The 21,150-nt window shown below is 41.8% G+C and overlaps 2 protein-coding genes across 2 annotated transcripts in view; one reads left to right on the top strand and one right to left on the bottom strand.

Moving 5' to 3' along the window:
* Nucleotides 1–14: 14 nt before the first annotated feature.
* Nucleotides 15–2,570, bottom strand: LOC127064594 (class E basic helix-loop-helix protein 23). Its single transcript, XM_050995860.1, has 5 exons — nucleotides 2,038–2,570; nucleotides 1,756–1,946; nucleotides 1,411–1,691; nucleotides 1,099–1,322; nucleotides 15–955 (listed from the first exon to the last, which is right to left on the bottom strand). The coding sequence occupies exons 2-5, from the start codon at nucleotides 1,894–1,896 to the stop codon at nucleotides 726–728; spliced, it is 876 nt and encodes a 291-aa protein (XP_050851817.1). The 5' UTR covers nucleotides 1,897–1,946; nucleotides 2,038–2,570; the 3' UTR covers nucleotides 15–725.
* Nucleotides 2,571–12,151: 9,581 nt separating this feature from the next.
* LOC127064590 (elongation factor Ts, mitochondrial) overlaps nucleotides 12,152–21,150 on the top strand; it is a 28,310-nt gene continuing 19,311 nt past the window's right edge. Inside the window, exons 1-2 of the mRNA XM_050995848.1 lie at nucleotides 12,152–12,840; nucleotides 14,416–14,740. Coding sequence (XP_050851805.1) covers nucleotides 14,600–14,740 — 141 coding nt within the window. The 5' untranslated portion in view covers nucleotides 12,152–12,840; nucleotides 14,416–14,599. The remainder of the gene's footprint in view (nucleotides 12,841–14,415; nucleotides 14,741–21,150) is intronic.

The raw sequence follows: 21,150 nt of genomic DNA, 5'->3' as shown, positions 1-21,150 counted from the left end.
TGTAAACCGACTGCTCCTTTAAATTATTAAATATATTTATGCATTTTTATATATATATATATATATGTATGTATATGAATATTTAATATCTTTATGTACTCTATGACTGGAATACCTCGACATATATCACATCCTATATTGACTATCATGTTGCAGGCTGGACTTTAAAGTTTCGTTTATCGTCCTGCATGATTTTATCGTCCCTCGACGAGAGAGACCAAATCACGCACGTCATCTTATTGCTCGATTAGGTTTTCATGGACTAGAAAATACTTCTTACTCTTAATTAATAATACTTTCGCTAACTTTCTTCTTAAGGCTATCAACGATAGTATAACCCAACCCTCGGTGTGCTCTCGATCATTCCTTAACAATTTTTGAACGAACATCGTTGAAAAATTATCTGCGCTTACATAGAGCGAAATCCAAGAAGAATTATAGATCTTCTCTCGTGAGATTTTGCGTTAGAGTTTTACTCGTCTAACGATTAAAACTTATCATCTAATACTTTCGTTCGCTTAATCTTACATCATATTATATAGTTGCTACTTTTTCAATTTATATTTCTAAAAGAGATCAACTTGTTCGCGCGAGTCGAAAGATCATTTCGATATATCAAAACGAAACCTAATTTACGTAGGGAATTTTGTCTCGATCGATCAATGATCGCACGTATTAATGTATGTATATGTCTATGAAAGAGTCGAGGAAAGTTTAAAAAAATATTAATTCGATTCTCCACTGGCAACGGTAGCGTCGGTGGGCGGGCCGCCTGACGTTACAACTTGTGGATCACCTGCAGGAAGCCCTTGCATCTCCTGAACGCCTTGAAACAATTTCCCAGGGAATCCTTGAAGAAGATCGTAGGAGACGGGTGTAGGTGGTAAAGCCGTGGTGTGAGCATGGGGCGATTGTAAGACGGCTATTACTCTTCTTAATTCTTCTAGCGCGTTTCCTAAAATTTCCATATCGTTTGGTCTGGCTTCTCGGTTATAAAAGAGTAATATAAATCGTCTCGCGATTAGTTTCGTCATTCGTACGTATAGTGAATTAATATAGTAAACGTCATTCGGTTTCTATCGATTGGAAAAGTATTACCCTGCATCAAAATATAATTTTTCGCCAGCAGAAGGGTGGCAATTTTCGAAAGTTTCCTTACGGACGGACTATGAGCATAAGGAATGACCGAACGAAGTTCGTCCAGAGCGTCGTTCAAGTCGTGCATTCTTCTGCGTTCCCTCGCATTTATATTCAATCGAACGCTTTTCCCCTGACGGGTGGTTTTTGATTTTGGCGGGCAATTGAGTCTGGATGCTCCGGGTCTGCGGTGAAAGAGGTAAAAGGTCGTGCAACGCCGTATGATCGTTTCGATCGCTTTGAAGGTAAAAAGGAGTCTCTCCCGTTCGTTACCTCTCGTGATCGGGCCTATTTTCGTCGGACAAAGCGCTCGAGGAAGCGTGCGGTTGTGGTTGCTGTTGAAAATAAAATCCACCGAGACCTACGGCCCCCAAAGGAGTCCTTCGTCCTGGAGCAGCCTGTGCCGCCGCCGCTGCCGCCGCTGCTGCCGCTGCCGCCGCTGGATGTTCGGTGCTCGAGTAACTCGTTGGTGGACCGGAAACGCTCGGATGAGACACTCCCGGTGCGGAGTACATAGACTCGAGGGATGCCGCCGACGGTGGAGCCAATGGATGCTGTTAAACGTCAGACGTAAATGCCTATAACGTGTCGAAACGAGTAACACGCTTGTCTACTTACAGCAGCACGATGTTCCCAAGCCCACGTAGGATGAGACGCGGAACGTTGCCAGGATCCTTGCTGTAAATGAGCTTCGGAAGGTATACTTTCTCTACGGTCGTCGTCCTCGGTCGAACTGCTCTCCCCGTCGTACGACCTCATCTCTCCTAAGAGCCGAGACTTTCCTCGATCTTGACAACGAATATTCTTATCTACGAATATTACGTCCGTGTAATTTCACACGATCGAACGAATCGTTCGTCACGGGACCTAACGTGATCGATAAAATACCGTTAAACTTACCGACTATTTTTCTTTTCGCCTTCCCGTCATGTGCGACCGCGCAGGATCCTCGAACTCTTCTTATTACGAGAACAAAGTCAGCAATATTTTTTCCGTACGAGAGCGTAGTAAGCCATCTTAGCGCAAAACGAATTCTACACTTTCTCCTTTTATTTTTTCTCTCTTTTCTACAAAATAAAACGTACGATGGAACCTCTTAGAAATATTCTCCTAGAGTATCATGCCCCTTTAAGGGTTAACGTCACTCATCTCGACTGTGATCAACGCCGCAAATCACTGCCATTTTATTTTCGTCGAAGGACACGCGACAGCCCTGCTTAGATCCTTGACAAAAATATCCTTCTCTCTCGATTCGATTGTTCTTCTTATCTATGAGATCGTACGGTCGCTTTTCGCATTACGATTCTCCGAATGGAGTATCGATAGGAGGAGAATTTTCTTTTTTAACGAAAATTATTCTGCGAAAACGTAGCGATACCGTTTTCGCGAGCACGCACGCGTTTATTGTTTGGAACGTCCTGCGCAGAGGTTGCGTCCAAAACTACCCCGTTTTAGTTCGTCGATTCTCCTGAAGAGAGAATCGTAGTCGAGAGATGCTGCGGTGGACCAATACCTGGCGAACTCTGTCGCGTGTTTGTACAACTTTCAAGGTCGCGAAACATCTGTCGCGTTTACCCTTTGGATACATGGACGCAAAAAAAATTTCGATCCACTCTTCCCGCCTTTTAATTTCGAAAGAGAAGTTTCGACAAAATCGATCGATTTTCTTCTTTCCTGCGAATGAAATTTTTTACGTAGAACATGCGTCTTAACTTTTTCGGCTCAGAGATATAAAAGATATTATTTTCACGCGTTGGAAAAAGGACTCAGGTCGGGTCAGGTTCGATGTAGAATCGCGCAAGTCGATGCTTATCGTCGAACTCAATTTTAATCCTTTGTGAAATTTTCCGATAAAAACGAAAGAATTACTAAAGTGGCTCGATTTATTATACTTCGCGAAGGTATTTAATATTGGGAAACAGGATATAGGACGACGTGCGGTAACATGACATATCAATTTGCAGGAACGATGTAGGGCTAGAAGAGGAGACAGTTGTAACGAGGACGACGAGCGGATCGACAGCTGACGCATTCCGTTGTGCGTTATACCTGATCGCCTCGTCGGCATAATAATGCTGGAATCAAAACCGACGGGTCTCGCGTTAAACCGAGCCATATTGTTCGTTGCATCTGTCGCGTACGAGACGGTCGAGGGGTCGTCATTCGTAACGAGTATGTTCTATGATATTTCCTTGTACCCGAGCAACGCTTTTTTACGATTCTATTTTTAGCTTACAGCATCATAAATTTTATTAGAATTCGACAAAATATTCCTTGTTAGTCATTTTAATCATGACGAAGCTGAGGAGAACATAATTTGAAATTTCGTGAAACTTTATCTCTTGCTTGTTCCACAACACGACAACGATCGTTTATAAGATTTTCGTCATTATATCAAAAGAAGAGGTGGCCGGATAATCGCGAGGAAGGGAGGGAAAGAAAAAAGGGCTGGATTAAGGATAAAGAAAAGAGAGAGAGAAAGAGAGAGAGCGAGCTGCTCGAAGCCAATTGCGACGTAACACACAGGGTACGACGGCGTGGTGGCCCATGTGGGAGGAGAAGAACCGCGAGCAACGTCGCGTACCTAAACGCGAAGGTGGAGACTGCTAGCCTTCACGTAGGACGACCGAGTAGGGGTTGGCTTATCGTGTTTTCTCTCTCTCTCTCTCTCCCTCTTGGAGATGAGATTATTTCCGTAAAACCAAAAGAAAGACTGCGTATCGAAGAATTCTGGAAGGGGCAATTCCGGAAAAAGTATATAACGCGTTTGTGCATGGCTCGTGCATGCGCGTGTAGGTGTGATTTTCCTTAGATGGTGTGCGTCTCTTCTGCGTACGCCTTGCGTTTAACACCTCTAGATCGGCCTACGTAGGAAAGAGTCGTTGATAAAGCGTTGAGAAAGATGGAAAGAAGAGAAGATAACGAAACGAGAGAGCGTGAGAGAAAGAGAGAGAAGGGTGCTTCGGGGGTGGTTTTCGGTACGAAGGGTTGGTCCGACCGCTGGAAAGTCCTGAGGGATGAGGGACGGAGTTGCCAAGGCAACGCTCTACCAGCCTCGGCTTACTTTAGCTCCGCTCGTGCACTCGGATCAATACAGCATCACCGTGAGTTCCCGGACCAAACACACCCCCTCACCGGGCAACTCACCGAGCGGCAACAGCTCTCTTTCTCTCTCGCTCTCTCCCTTATATTCCTCCATCAAGCCCAGCCACAGACGCCTCTATTTTTCTCTCTTTCTCCGTCTACCTTTCTTCCTCACTTTTTCTCACTTTAGTGCGAGTCTACGCGTGTATGCTTTTTCCTTTTTCATTCTAGGTGCTTCTCTCTGTCTCTCTCTCTCTCTCTCTCTCTCGGATCTTCCTGTACTCCCTTCAACGTTCTGCCCATGAAGCGAGCTCTAGGTACAGTGGTCGCAAAAATTATTGCGATATCCTCGATGGGTCAGTGTCGAAATCATTATGGATATAATTAGTCAAGAATCGAACGTGTTATAATATTAAATGCATGAACGGCCTTTAAAGATGTCTTTAATAAATTCGGAATTGAACCATTCTTGGTTGTTACGAAGCGTTACATCGTCTCTCGGTATACGAGTATCTCGTAAATTCGATCGTACGGATTTTGCTTTTATCCCGTCTATCAAAGTTTCTCTCGATCGACAATGTATTAAAATCATATCCGATGGATTCTATCGAATTTCTTCGTTTCGTCCCTGCGTATAACTTTATCCGCTGATTTCGTCATTTCCGTTCAAAGGAAAACGTTCGAGATTCCATGTTAAAATCCTTTTCGTTGCGTTAATAAAAATATTCTGTGAATTTAAATATGATATTACGATAAGACGTAAAAAAGATTTACAAAAGCTTTGGAGTACGATCGATCTATCACAAGATCTTCTTAATTTAAAATCAGTCTCGCGAGTAAGGCGTGTCTATTCGAAAAGAATTGCTAAACCGTTCGATAGAACAACGATAAGAAAAAAGAGAACGAACCAAGAACGGGCGGTCTAACTTCCCGGGAAAACGAGAGAGGATCATAACGGATGTCGGAAGCTTTAATCGATGATACCGGGCTGATAACCCATCTTCTCTTTGTTGCTTTAATTACGTATTTTTTTTTTTCTTTTTTTATCAAAATCATTTTCCCTTTGCTGTCTGTGGGTATCTCTATGAGATCATTTTTGTACCATTTTCATCCTTTATATCATTTATTTTCATTTATTTCTCGGATATGATACAATTTAAATAAATTTCAAATTGGATCGTCGATCTTGACAACATCGTTATTTATAATCGACATAGCGTATCTTGATAGTACGAGTGTCAATAACTGATCCGACCTAACATTAGAGAGATCGATCGTTGTCATACGGAAAGGGAAAACGACTCGACATTTGCAATATCGTCCATCGACAAAATCGGGAAACGGCTACGACGTAAAAGGGAGAATTACTAATTAACGCCAAATATATATTCTCTATATCTTTTCGTCGTTATAATCGCGCTCGTATTCTTGTTTTCCTCCTTTTGCTCGGTGTAACAGCAGAACGTGCATTCTTCTCGTGCGTAAAAGCGCCATGGAAAGGGACGAGAAACCGGGAGGTGGAGAAGCGAGAATACGGGAGCGAGCGAGCACGAGCTTATCGTGTAAAGGTAGGAAGAGAAGGAGAAAACGAGAGACAAAGATAGAGAAAACAGAAAGAGAGGTGGAACGAGAAGCTCGAAAGGACAAAGAGACGTGGGGGAAGGAAAGAAGAGTCGGTAGCGAGAAAGACCGAGAGAGAAAGAAAAAGAGAGCGGGAAAGAGAGAGAGAGAGAGGAAAAGAAACGGAGAGATGTAGCGGGCAGAAATGAAATTTAATAAAATTTCAAGCCCGTTGGTCGGTCTATAGTAAGAGAGAGAAAAAGGGAGGGGAGAAACATACAGAGAGAGAGAGAGAGAGAGAGAGAGAGAGAGAGAGAGAGTGGGATGGAGCGGGAGAGAGAGAGCAAAAGATAGAGAGGAGAGCGGCCGGGTCTGTTGGCGGTCACCATGGAGACGCAGCTTCCCGCACCCTGTGACGTCACTGCTCCATCGATCTGCGACCCCTCTATGGTTATCGCTACCACCGTAGCCGACAGCCACCGCGGCCGTTCTCTCTCCCTTTCCCTCTCCCTCGTTACTGCTTCCAGTGGTGGTGTCTATGGAGCGAGCTTTTCGCGTCTCCTCTCGCTGGAACGCGAACTACTCTCTTTCTCTCTTACTCACCCTCGTTTACTCTCCCTCTCTTTCTTACACAGCCTTACACTTACTCTCTTTCCCTTCCTCTCTCACGTATCCTAGCAAGTAATCGCGAGGAACGGTAGTAGGCAGGCGTGCATACACCTAAGCCTGATCCTACTGTGGGAGTGTGCGCTCGCGCGCGAGTACTCACGCAGGAATCGGTAGTACGCACGGGGAAAGTGAGTAACCTTGCTGCTGGTGCCGGCGCTGGATGGCCCGTTGCCGCATATACTCCACCTTCCTAGTCCGTGCTAGCCGACAGGTGAGGGTGGAGTCGAGAAAAACAGAGAGAAAGAGAGAGAGAGAGAGAGAGAGAGACAGAGAGAAAAGTTGGTTCCCCTCTCCCAGACTCCTGTTAGAGGAGCACCAGCCAACATTGGAGAAAGCAGCCCTTATTTCTCCGATTCGTTCGGTGCACCCTTGCCGGATCGCATTATCGATCGATGGATGGGTGCGAAACGAACGAAAGGGCTCCACCACCCTCCGAACCAGCCCCTTTTGCCTTCTTCTCTCCTCTTTTCTCTTCTCTTCTTGCGTTCTCGTTATGAAGCCGCGCGTCTTCTATTTCTTCGTCTTCTTTCTCTTCCTTTTAGTCTTCTTTTACTCATCTCCTTATTTTCTGATTTTCGTCGTTTAATTAAATCCCCACATTCTAAAACGAGACGACTGCTATTCCGTTATAGACTATATAGCGGTGTTGGTGAATTTCTTTTCGACGCCAACGAGATGCTCGCGCAAACTCGTCAGAAAAAGAAAGAGAGAGAGAGAGAGAGAGAGAGAGCGAGCGAGAGAGAGACAGAGAGTAATGAGAAACGCGCAGAGATCGAGGATGTTTTCGAGAATCAAATTAAACTACGGGATACCAGGGATGTTTAGACGGAATGAAACCCGATATTGAAGAACGGCTATTCTCTGTGACCTCGCCCTCTCGGAAGCTCATTATCAAGGATGTTTCTTATCGTTATTACGTATGTATATAACGTTGCAAGAGAAGAAAGGAAATAACTTTTCATTGTTACAAATAAAGCTTTCTTCGCAATAACTGCGGAAATTAAGATAGATGCAAATCGAATCGAATAATATTAAATATGTTTAAATCTAATAAAATTGTAAGTCTATTTTAGTATCGGAAAATGAGCGAAATTCAATTCAATAGGTAAAACTCAAAGTGAAACTTTTATGTGATTGTTTACAAAGTACTCTGTTATGTATTCCTTGAAAGAGTCGATAATATAAACCTCTTAGAATATCAGCCTAAAGCGGTAAAGAAACGAACAGCTGCGATCGTAGACGATCGAACGTAATCATTTTTCTCGAGTGTTTTTCTTTAGCCAGCGGCGTGGTGGAACGATAAGTAGGGATCCATTCCCCGGCGATTCGGTAAAGGGAAGGTTGTCGGTCGTCCTAGCCCGTAGTAGAGAAAACCTACAGCTGATCCAAAATTTTATCTTTCTTCCCCTCTCTTGCGAGCAATCACGAGGTCGCCGTCCCGCGAGTGAGCATGCTAGACGGTGTGACGCCAGGAGTCTCGACGGATTTTCACCCTCGGAACAAACTCGACGATCTCATCCACGCTCGTTTTCTCTTTTTCCGTACTCATTCTTCCTCGCTTTTGGCCCTGGTCCCTCGTGCCAATGTACTTTGACCGAAAGAAAATGTTTTCGGTGAGACGTAAGTAACAAAGGTTCGGTCATCCACGATCTATATTCTTTTTCGAATGAAAATAAAGTTAGCATTTTCAAAAATAAAATATTTTTACTATTACATACATTTTCTATAATCAAAGGAAAAAATATCGTTAAAGTGTCAAACATATTTTTTAAGATTTTTAGTCGGATAGTTAACGGAAGCAACAACATTATTGTGGCGATGCTTTTGAAAGTACAATGGACACGCAGGTTAGAATTTTATCGATTCGTCCGAATGTCGAGCTCCAAATGCAGCCTTGACAGTCGGTATCGCTCGCGGAATGAGTGGGGATAGGTGCATGGGAACCACCAAAATTGGAAAGGCAATAAGGGTGTACCTCTCCCGGCTCATGGGGGTTGCCTAGCGACCCCAGCATCCCGCTCTCTTTCTCTCTTTCCATCGTTTGTTGGATCGTACTTCTCTTTCTCTTCTCATCCCTCTATTTACTAGCTCGTGCTCTTCACTACCCCTCTATTCCACCGTTCTCCTCTTCCTTCTCCAGCCCCTCTCTTTCTCTCTCTCTCTCCCTATCTCTCTCACTCGCTCTTCTCATCCTTTTTCCTCTTTATATCTTCCATCCTTTTACCACCTCAAATTCTGATGCTCTCTTTTTTCCTTCTTAACTCCGTCACACTCACCGTCCTGCTATTCTTCTCTTCCCCCTATTTTATTGTTTCTCTCTTGGTTTTTCCCTCTGATCTCTTTTCTATCGGATGACTCGTAGTTTTTATCTCCCTCTCACTCTCTCCCTTCCTTCTCTCCTACTCGTAGCACCCCCCTTGGTTCTCTTTTACCCCGATATACTCGCTATCATCGTCTTTCCCTACAGACTCCTCCTTGTTTCTTCCTTCTTCCCCTACATCATTTTCGTAGCACGCAGCTACCTCTACGAAAGTCTAGTCCATTTCCGTCGTGGGGATCCAGGGCTTTCAAAGAGGCCATGGCCCGAATTCTATCGACCCACACGATGTGTACTCTTTATCAACAGTTTTTTCGCTTCATTCCCATGTTCAAAAAGGTTTATCTTTCCTGCAAATTTCCCGATACTGTAATCGACGATGTTCGTTATATCGATCACGTATCTTTCCGATCGAAAAGAAGAACATATTTGGATACATTAGTACGTTGTATTCGATAACGATCTCAGTAAAAATATCCAATAACGGGACAAAGGGAAAATTTCGTGATCGTTCGGAATTGCCCAAAACCTCGGAGCCAATTCCCTTTTCGACATGGCAATCGTCACCTCTGCCAAGCCAACCACGACAACGAGTCCTTGCTTCCGGCAATTTAATTTAAACATACAAAATAATCCTTTTGATGCTAGGTGCAGCTCTCTTGGATCGCTGCCAGCGGTCACGAATCGGTGGCCCACTCGTTACTGAACAGCCTCCATTTCTCGTAAAATCTTTCAGTGAAAAATGTTGTTTTTACTGGGCGTTTTCGATCTCGTTACGTATATGCGAAAAAAACATTGAAAGCTTTACTTTCGAAACTTTACGATTAGTAGCGGAAGTTACGTAAGAGAATACTCGAGAGCTACCGCAATTAATTTCCTGTTTGATGGCACACAGATGACTGTAGCTGGTACTAGTCACATCCGAAGGATACGTTTGTTGTCCTACCGTCAAAGTGTTTATCCCCTGGATACACAAATCCTGTTGGCTCTCTCTCTCTCTCTCTCTCTCTCTCTCTTCCTCTTCTCTCTGCTGGAGCCACAGGGATTCCGGTCATCTAACAGCAGGTGGCTATTAGACGCTCACTCCGCTTACGTAGTTAGTGTTTACTGATCTTCACATCGCAATTTTATGCTACCCAACTTCTGTCGATCATTTTCTCTATCATATAAATTACCACAAAAGATAGCTCATTATTCGGCCAAAGAAAAATAGTCAAATATATTTCCTCATTATTCTTTTATAAGTCTATGTTTTGCACGCCGCATTTAACATTGTACCCACAGACGTAATCTTCGTACGAATTGCTTCTTATACGAGAGATGGAGCGGAGTTGCTCCGTACGAGACGTTCTTCAATCCTCTAATACATATTTATAACACCGAGGAGGCTCAACAAGCCAGAAGTTGTCCCATGGGATCTCAAGTACGGTGTTTTTGCTCCATCGTCATTTTTTACACTACCTACTTCCTGCTTCCTACTTCCGTAAAGTTATAATCAAGCTTTACGCTCAGCGAACCGTAAGTGAACGTCGAGTTAACAACGTATTTTTCAAAGAATTTTCCAATTGTTTAAGAAATCGTTTGAGAAATTCATTTTAAATGTTTATCGATGGAAGTGAAAGTATTGAATTCTTTAACGCAAAGTCAAAGAGACAAATTTTGGCCGCGTACTCGGTACAACTATGGCAAAATTTGATTTCACATGGAAATTTATGTTTCTGTACCCGATGAATACCCACAAGAACACACTGCAAAGTGTACCTACATTGTTACCGGCGAACCACGTACGACATATAACGTACGTGTATCAAATGTGGATAATGGGCTCGTATACCGAAACTTATACGATCCGTTGTATACTCGCGATTCGAGTCAGTATAGCGTTCATAAATACAAGTCCGCGTTTCGAACGAAAAGATTATTATATTCAGAACATTTCGTATCGTTATATGTTCTCGTAATAAAAAACTAAATCATAAAGAATTCTCCTCATAATCGTATCGAATTGAATCGATTGTCCTCGGAAAGCAAAAAGAAAGAATCGAGTTTATCTTTATCTTTTTCATTGCTATTTCCGTTGGTTGAGCAGGATCACGCTGGTATTTGGACGAGGTGTATCGAACAAACATAAATTTATCATCTCCGTTTCTCCATCGAAATACTCATCGTTGGAGACCTTGTATCCGAAGAGCGTCGAGTACGCGGCCAGAATTCGAAGACGAACGGAGGACACGAGTAGAATGGCGAGAGGAATTTCGTTTCTGGGTAACCCGGGGGTTGAAGTGAGGATATCTATCGAAGACTGACAAGAATACAAGAAAAAGGAAAACAGAGATAAAAGAAGACAAGAATATTTATCGTACTAGACTAAAGACCAATTAGAACAAAAAAAAAAAAATAATCATCAACGATGCCTACATGGACGAACAAAATTACTTTCTCGATAGTTTTCTTTAGTGCCGAACTTTATAACATTTTTAGTGATTTCTCTTTTTATCGATCCTTCGTTTTTATAAATAATATGGATAATATAGATAAAGACAGAGAGAAAAAGAGAGGGGAAAGTCAAACGAATAGAATTGATAGGAAGGAAAGGAGGAATCATTCGAAAGATAAAGAGAGAGATGTCCAAAGCAAAGGTTGCTCGTTGGAGAAAGAGACGGAGAGCGAGAGAGAGATTGCACGCCCTTGAACGAAGATAGGGAAATTTGTAGGTTCGTATTCACCTGACGAAGACGAACGTACGATAAACAGAGAGAGACGAAGCTGAAACAAAGAGAAGAAGAAGAAGAAGACGAAGAAGAAGAGGGATGAGGAGGAGGAAATAGAAGGGGAGGAATCCTGAAGTGGCTCGGGATACGAGGACTATTAGTGAGAGCGAGAGAGAGGGAGAGGGAGAGAGAGAGAGAGAGAGAGATACATAGATATAGAGGGAGAAAGGGCGTAAGGGAGGGAGAAAGAACACACGAGGGGCTCGATTTTCTGGGTGACGCTTGCGCTTCTCTCGCAAGCAGTCGCACAGCATCGCCATTCCCGAACTGTCGCGGAAAATGCGCGACAGGGGTGGTAGCAACAGCAACCTCCCACCAGAAGCGTTTTCGGATGAACGTAGGAGAGAACCGTAGCGGAGTTCGAGGCCAGCATTCTCTCGCGAGGGAAGAGTAAGAGGGTAAGCTGCTACGTGATCGCTTTGGTGGGGGTAAAATGCGAGCGAGAAAGAGAGAAAGAGAATCTGGTGGTGTGCGCGTGTGTGTGAACGCGTGTTGCGCCTGTGTCAGAGAGAGAAAGCAGCGCACAGGAGAAGGGAGACAAGTCGATCCTTCGGCCGTTGCGGGGTCTCGGGGGTTGATATCGAGGGGCAGGGCTAGGTGGGCGAAGACGGAGAGGGCGCAGTGGTCCCGCGACCATCAAACCAACAACACCGCTCGCTACGCAAAACGGCGCATCCTGCTGCGCCCCCTTCTTCATCTTCTTCTTCCTCTTCTCTTCTTCATCGGCACCTCGTCGTCATCGTCGTCGAGTCTGGACCTTCTTCTGCTTCCGTTGCTTCTCGTGCTCGCCGCTCGCACAAACGTCTCGGTTCTTTCAATTCCTACGCTTCCTCTTTCTTTCTCTTCTCTACCTATTTATCTACCTATCTATCTATCTATTTATCTATATATTTGTCTATCTATTTCTCTCTCTCTCTCTCTCTCTCTCTTTCTCTCTCTCTGTCTCTCTCTCTCTCTTTCTTTATCTCTTTCATCGTTGCTGCAATCGTGGGACCAAAGGAACGTACAAATTCCAAGAATTTGACAAGGCTGAGAAGAAGAGATCGGCCAGTCCATCGGATAATATCCATTGAAAATTCACGTTCGCAAGAGAAAAAAATGGAGAAGACGTTTCGCGAGAAGATATATTTTTTATCCCTCTTTCTCTCTAATTTACCCTTTCTATTTTTCTCTCCTTCCTTACTTCAAGTCTTGATTTACGTTTAACTCGAAAGGTGATCGAGAAAAAAAGAAGAGATATCGTCGGCTGCGTTCAGATAATGAAGATCATCGAAGAATTCATCAGAGGAGATCTTTCTTAAGGTAAATCGCCCGTCAAGGTCGTTCAGTTCGCGTTACAGAATCCGTAGAAATTTTCGTTTCTCTCGAAATAGGATCCATTGTTAAGGAAGAACGTAAGCGACGGTCGATCGTGAGACGTGAACGCGATGGTACCGCACAAAAATAGTGTTACTTTTATCGATATTATTATCATATATCTTTAGTGTCTCGTACGTCAAATTCGATCGGGGGATATTATCATGGCAAAAGTTTTGTGTTCTTTTTTTATTTTTTTTTATTTAAATTTCGACTAAAATTTGAATTCTTCCGAAATAGTATTATTCGAATTATCCCTTCATCGATCCTGCACCGTCTTAATCATACTCCGTCTTGTTATCGTATATAATTATTTTTTACGAGTCTACATATTTGTTAGTTTTCGTTCGAATCTAGGATAACGCACCATATGGCCAGATACGAGGTTCCAGCAAACGATTTATGTACGTGAAACGACCATATGTCATCAAGTTATCGGAACTTTTCTCGGTTTACAGAAAAACTTTGTACTTATTCGTAATCACATTTCATTTAATCAACGCGTTATCCTTCTAGTCGAAACGCAATTCCTTGCCATCGAATACTCGAATCGTACGTTAAGTAGTAAGGCTCAATGATTCGAAGGAAAGATTTCCGTTTGGCGCTTCACTATGACACTGTCCGTCGCACAATGTGTCCCGATTTTCGTGACACCCGGTAAGCAACGTGTTTTCCCCCTATTCCGCGTAAGCACATTACGGTGTGTACTGTTGTTTTATCAGTAGTGCAGGATCGCCATGGCTACGAAGTATGAATAAGCCGCATAGTCGTCACGTCGCCGTTACCTTCCTAATTACCATTTTCGTAATTTTCTGTCACGAAGCTACTGACTTCCGAGCGTAAACCGAATCGAATCTTCTATCACTATTGTTGTCCTCCTTCGGAGAGTCAAGCGAAAACACTTCCGATTCTTCCTTTATCCGTACGTTGACGTTCTTCCTTAGCTCTAGCTTTAATTCATTTTCATATCATTCATCTAACAACTTTTTATTTACAGTAAGCTTTAATAACGTTTGACTCTTCGTCCACCTAGGCGCGACTAATTGTACGAATAGCAGTTTTGACGATTGAACGGTGCATTCGAGGCAACTTATCGAACTGTCAATATGTGATCAGCTGACGAGCTCGGACGAGGGTTTCTCGAGCGAGTTTCTATTTATAACCGGTGTGTCGAACGTTCGAACTATACGCGACAATATCGTTACTAGTTACTACTGAAAAATCTCCCAAAAAATATAATCGAACTAGGATGACTAGTCAAACAATACCGAAAGATCTATACAAATTTCTCCACGTTGAATAATACTTTAGGTAAGAACTAAATATCGTTTATCTAAAGTACTACTACTTAATACTTGCTTAAAAAGAAAACTGAAGTATAAGAATAAAAATGCTGACCTACGTTGAGAGATCCGATAAACGAAGCACTAACCAAACGTCTTGGCGCGCCGTGGTGCTTGATGAGGCCACGAAGGCCGGCCTTTAGCCTCGCTCTCAAGGAAAATCGTCCGTTTGTTCCAGATACCAGGTAGAACCATGCGGTTCGTCGCCCTGGTACCAGAGTTCTCATGAATGAAGGAGGGTTCAACAGGATCGATGGAGAGGGCGTGTCTTCCTGAAGTGAGGAGAAGAGAGAAGACCGAAGAAGAGAGAAGGGGAGGGGGTTGGTATCCGTGACGTTTTCGACCCCACCTGGAAAGGGTACATGACGGAGTACACGTGCTCGATTACGTCACGAGAATCTCGGAGCAGGACGCGAAAGGGCAAATCCATTCAATTCGTTTGTCTTGTAAGGATTGGTTACGACGTCTTCGACACCTTCTTGACTTTAAGTGGAAAGAGTGAGGTAATTTTTTGTCCGCTTCTCTGTCTTTTTCTCTCTCCCTCTTTCTCTGTCTCTCTTTCTCTCTCTTTCTCTTGGTTTCTTTAACAATATTAGAGCTTATCCTTCGATGCGGAATTAATACAGTGACTTTGATATTCGAACTACGCGTTATCTTTTCTGATTTTCTTGAATATAAATCTTTGCTATGCAAGTATCGATCCCTTTCTCTCTCTTACAACTTACTATCTGATCGTATACGAGGCGCTTAAATTTCTAAATAAATTTAGAACGCGTTTTGATCATTGCAATACTGATGGTTCCGGCAATCGCACGGACTCTAGCGTACGAAGATTTCATCCAAAGGAAGCTTCTCGTTCGATGGAAAAACATATTAAGTTGTGCGAATGAAAATGCGATTTTTTACTAAAATTTTCTTGAACCATCGATATCGATCTTTCTCGTTTTAAATAAGTCTAAGAAAAACAGTAGATTTTATCGTTCGAAATTTAATTTTCATAATTATCCTCGTTTGATCACATTCGATTAAACTCCCTTTTATTATTGTTATAAAGAATTTAATTATATGTTCGATTGTTTCAACGTATTCCCCTAATAAAAATTAATTAATCCAAAGCTCTCTCTCTCTCTCTCTCTCTCTCTCTCTCTCTCTCGGGAATCGAACATATTTTTTCTTTGTAGTCATAGCTTGTGCGAGTATAAAATTTCTTGAAAGTCCCAGGAACGTCGATATTATCGACATCGATAACATTTCAGAGGTATTTAAATAACTCGATATTAAATTCTTCCTGTCTCCCGCTTGTATGAGAGTCGAACGTTCGGCCAGAGAGGGGAAGGAAGAGCGGGAGAGGGGCTGGGGCTGGGGCTGAGACTAGAGCTGGAGCGGTATGGGGTGAAGGGTAGAACAGACGAGAGTTTAAATCGATGGACGTAACGCCTCCTAGAAGTAACCGTGACCCACAGTTCTGGGCAGACGAAGTTCCGGCCCTTCGAGGGAATGTTCCTTTGTGCCGTGGAACCCATCCACCCTACTCATCCCTTCCAACGTCATTGCCACCACCGACAACGTCCTTCTCATTCCCTTTTTCTCCCTCTCCCTCTCCCTCCCTCTCTCTCTCTCTCTCTCTCTCACTCCCTCTTTTTTCATTTTCACGAGGAATAGAGGAATTAACTTTTCGGACGAAATACGTTGTTTTCAAGTAGATTATACGTTCTAGACCGATCTTTCTTCTCGGAATCCTTTAAAAGATTCATCCCGATCGTATCGAAAAAAAAAGATATTTTGAGTTATTTGTTTTTGACATCAATCGAATCATTTTCATTTTTATTAATGTCTTTTACTTACGGTCATCAAGATTTTTTATAAAAATCCTACCACCCCTACCTATAATATTTGCTTTCCATTTAATTCGATTAAAAAGCATAGATAATTTATGTCGAACTCGAAATCATCGATCAGACTCATCGACGATATTAGTTATGGTATCCCATATGTTCCTTTTTACTCTGAAAAGTGTAGAGGAGGGTGGATTTCTTGATTATGCGAATATCTACAGACAATAGAACCCCAACGTCAGCTGCTCCCACCCTCTTCTTTCTCTCTTTCTCTCTCCACCTCTCCTTCCCTTTCTCAAATCACCCCTAACCCCCGGACCAGGATAGCACGGGGTCGAACACCCTCCGCGAAATAAGCAATAAGTTATGGTGGGACTGACGACCCCCATCCCCTCCAATGTCATCGCTACACCCCTGATCATGGGTCCACAAGGGTGAGCGTGTACGATATCGTTGCATAGTGTAGATCGACCGTTCATCAAGCTCAGTTCACATTGCGACGCTCATCGTAAAACGTCCCTCTCTCTCTCTCTGTCTCTCTCTCTCTCTCTCTCTCTCTCTCTTTCTCTCTCTCTCTCTCTCTCTCTTTCTCTTTACATTTTTTTACCATCTTTTTCTCTACTTTTCATTACATTTCACCTACTTTGTTTTCTTCTCTATCTCTATCTACTAACTACTCTAAGATCGTATACGCGCGCGCATCACACATAAATTTGTCGATTCGCTTGTCACGGAAAGAATCAATGTGTCGTGCGGAACTTTGATATAACGTCGACGAAACAATCGCTTCGGAGTGTCGAGAGTGGAGAAGTGCGCGTTTGTAGTTCGCTGTCATTCTCGTGAAATTTTACGTGCTTCGAGATTGAATTCGATTATCCGCGAAGAATAAATAAAATACCTGGTTGATTCTCTCGAATCGTGTTCGTAATTGCTATTGTTGGGAATCGGTGTGAATATAAGGAAGGTGTAACTTTGAAAAGAATTCGTTGAATAGTTCGCCGTTAAAATGATTAGACGAACGTGAATCGCGTTGTTGTTAGGAATTGTAAAGACCGGAGGAATTATCGAATTCAAGAAACATCGAAAAACATTGCGATAATTGTCGGGATAATGTTAAACGAATAAATTAATCCGATTGATATATTGACATTTTTCTTTTTCGAGTGTACTTTTTAGGAACATGTCTCTGTGCGATCCTTCGGACAAGTTTAAGACAAGAGTGCATCTTCGACGTCAGCATGATCGAAAGCCGAGTGAAAAAAAAAAGAGACAGGATTCGTGAGTCTGTGCTCCTTGCGTTCACTGCGGGCTTCCATGTGCCAACTTTTCAAAATTCATAAGGCACGCGGTGAATGCCAAGAGCGGACCAAAATCAACGTTGTCTCTGTCCAATTGGTGTGTCGCCTCGAGGAAGCCTTGTAGATGTTAGTGACTTGGAAGAAAGCTCGAAGGTTCCCGTCGAAAACACGCCGATTCATTGCCATATCCTTTTCTTCCTTCTTCCCGTTAAGCGAGGTCAGTACACACTATTCGCCGTTCTCCTCCTTCTTTCTATCCGTAATTACCTTTACCTTCATACTCCTCGTTTCTTACCGATTCACAAATTATGCAGAAAACATTAAATAAATGTTGGAAAGAAAGAAAATTTGGATAGGTGAGTGAACATTTTTCTTATATCTTAACTCGTTTCTTGTTCTTTTAATAGATTGTTATATATCTGTATTATTATATTTGTTTGCCCTTAGTAAATTCCATTCTAAATTGTAACGAATCCATAACTGATCCATCACGTAACGACTCAAACTTATAATAACGTTCTCTATAACGTACAAATATTTCGAAGTCTTTTAGCGCATTTCTATAATATAAAAATGTATTATCTAATCGAGGACGCTCGAACGTAAGTACGTTTCGCGAACAAGGGAGAAAAAAGAGTTAGCAGAACCTTATCCGTTTTTCTCATGAAAGAAAGAAGTGGGCTGACGGTGGAAGAGATTTCACCCCATATCTCTTCTCTCGAGAGAGTAACACAGCCTCTCCTATTATTTTTTTTTAAGGATAATGCGTATCTCCTGGCACGGAGTGGCACTTTGATAGTAACTGCTAGAACTACTCCATTGGTGGCAGAGTCATCGGTGGTGTTGGAGAACGGCGAGAAGAAAGGGAAAGAAAAAGAAACAGAAGATTACGAAGAAAAAATAGAGAAAAAGTAGAAGAAAAGAGAGCTAGAAAAGAGGCGAGCTCGCAATCGTTTTAAGTGTCCCATCGGACGCGAGTGTAGGATGGAAGAGAGAAAAAGGGGATGGAGGTCGGACTTAAAGTACGAACCCCCGTAATGGAAATTGGGGAATTCCCGGGTGTACGACGAAAACGGCCGGTTGTATCGACCGAGTCGTCGAGCACGAAATGAGAGAAGTGGGGAGAGCTTAGGGTTGGACGGACGTTGCTTGGCAACCTACCCCTACTCACAGCATCCATCCTGGACCAAGCATATTACTACTACTACTACCACCTACAACCACAACACTACTCCTGCTGCTACTACTACTACTACTACTACTACTACTACTGCTACTACTACTACTATTACTACCACTACTACACTACTACAACCACTACTACTACTACTACTACTACTACTATTAACTACAATTACTGCTACAACACTACTACTGTTACTACTAACTACACTATTACTACACACTACTACTGCTACTACTACTACTACTACTACTTCTACTATTACTATTACTATTACTACTACTATTGTTATTATTATTACTGCTACTGTTGCTGCTATTATTGCTGTTAATATTATCAGTACCGTCATCAATAACATCAGCGCTACCAACAGCTGATGTGTCACATAAATCCCCGGTCAATCGCAGCCCAACTCTACCAACTCTATACAACGTCGATGCCTGCCACAGTCACCATCATTGTCATCCTCGTATAGCCTCTTCTATCTCTTCTTTTTCATCGTTAAATTTATTTTTTTTTCTACTTTTCTATCCGACATATTTCGCACAGTTTCATCCAATATTCAGTAACAATGCTCAACTAGTATCTCTTCCTTTGTCTCACTTATTTGAGATTGTCAGCAATCGTTTTCTTTATACTGCGTTCGTACGCTTTTCACGTGCTTCTAATTATTCTTTTTTATTAAAAATCTAAAAGATCCGAGAATAGATATATTGCTTTGTTCGATTAACAACGATATGTAATAATTAATATTATTGCGTCATATCAATACTTTGCTTAAAACGAAATTAATTAATGTGTATAATTTGAAATTACTGTGATGTTGTAAAGAAAATCAACTTATATTAATAAATGATCAATATTAATAACTAACGCATATTCAATCGACCAATCCTACCCTCCAAAATTATTCCATACGAATAATACTTAACTAGTAATAATCGTTAATCTCGTTTATATATTATGGAGAAGAAATGTTTATATTAACTAATTATTATCAGATAGTTTGAATTTGAATCTAATTTTTTTCATAAAATATTAATTGTTTTACTTTTACAAAAAGCAAGTCAAAAAAAGACAGTCTATAAAAAAAAAAATAACAAAGACTTAAAATTGCATAAGAAAGATCACTGCAGCCACGTTCTTCAATTCTTTTTTGTATTTTCTTGATGTAGACAAACTAGCGGATTATTATATAATTAAGAAAAATATTTTTAATAGAAACCAATGAGTATACTTTCTTCCTTATTTTCGAAAAGACTAATGCAACCTTTGCTCGATAAACCAAGTAAACTGTATCATTTTGATCGAAACAATGACGAACTTTCGTCTGACCGATTAAATTATGATCTACGTAAATTCATACTCCTGATAATCCGGAAATCGAGAGGAAATGAGTCCTTGAATAAATATACATCTTTAGGAAAGTATGTATTATAAAAGAAAGACAGAGAGAGGCAAAGAGAAAGAGAGAGAAAGAGAGAGAGTAGAGTGCTATCCTTCCGTTAGAAGCAAACAGAAAATTTCGTCAAATGGAAGGCGAAAAAAGTAAAAGCATGCTTCGTTCGTTGTTTCTAATCCCTTCCACTCGTTTTACCCCTTCTTCGTCTTGTCTGCTGGCGATGGTTCAAAGGGGTAAATGTAGGTGCGACAAAGAAATTCAGATGAAGGTCACTTTGCCAATAAGAAGAGCAAAGGAGAAGAGAAGGGACGGAGGTTGGTAGCTGCACGAACGAGGAAGCTTGAAGAAGGCTGAAGGGTAGAAAGCTCTAGGTGTGAGTTTTCGAGGCTACCCTTGTTCCTTCAATTTCTTCCTTTCTGTGCTCTCTCACCTTTTGCATCACCGGATCAGGAACTAACTTTCATTCGAGCGATATATTCCATGACCTGACACGCCCCGTTTAGGATCCGTACTGATTGCAAATTATCTCCTCTTCTCAGGTACTCCGTATTGGAGAAACTCGATCTAGACACGTTTCGAACGATGAACAAGGAACTCATCATTTACATAAGAGAGCGTCTTCCAATGTCTTTCGCGAAGTCTCTTGATCCGAAATTTGATTTAAGTTTGTTGACTAATTGTATGAATATATATATATATATATATATATATATATATATATGTATATACGTTCATGGATATACAGACCGATTTTAATGGGGTATTAAAAATGGATAGACATTCCACAAATCAAGACTGCCAACAAGAAAATCTTGATAAATAGGGTTTTACGAAGTCTTTGTTTCTTGAATGTGTAGACTATTTTAGCTATTAAATTATCTTAAAGTAGACGTTCAAAGCTATTTCTAATTTTAATCGCACACTACGTTTCTCATACCCTCCCATTTTTCACTCTTGTGCACATCCTGTCGACGGAGCCATGAATTACTCAAGTTATCGGTAATCAAGTTTTTTTTCGAACTTTAGATTCGGCTATTTCAATCAGGCTGCAACGAAACTAGTCGTCTATCCTAACATTAATATATGTAGGTACAAAGACATTCATAGACGAGCTAGCCACCTGAAAGTCTATGCAAAAATTCATCGAGAAGGACGAGAGGAAAGAAAAAATCATGTGGAAGGGGTTGGGACGAAA

This window comes from Vespula vulgaris, chromosome 6 (genome assembly GCF_905475345.1).
Source record: "Vespula vulgaris chromosome 6, iyVesVulg1.1, whole genome shotgun sequence".
NCBI classification, from domain to species: Eukaryota; Metazoa; Arthropoda; class Insecta; order Hymenoptera; family Vespidae; genus Vespula; species Vespula vulgaris.
The sequence above is the reverse complement of the archived record's forward strand: the minus strand, read 5'-3'. Positions and strand labels throughout refer to the sequence as shown.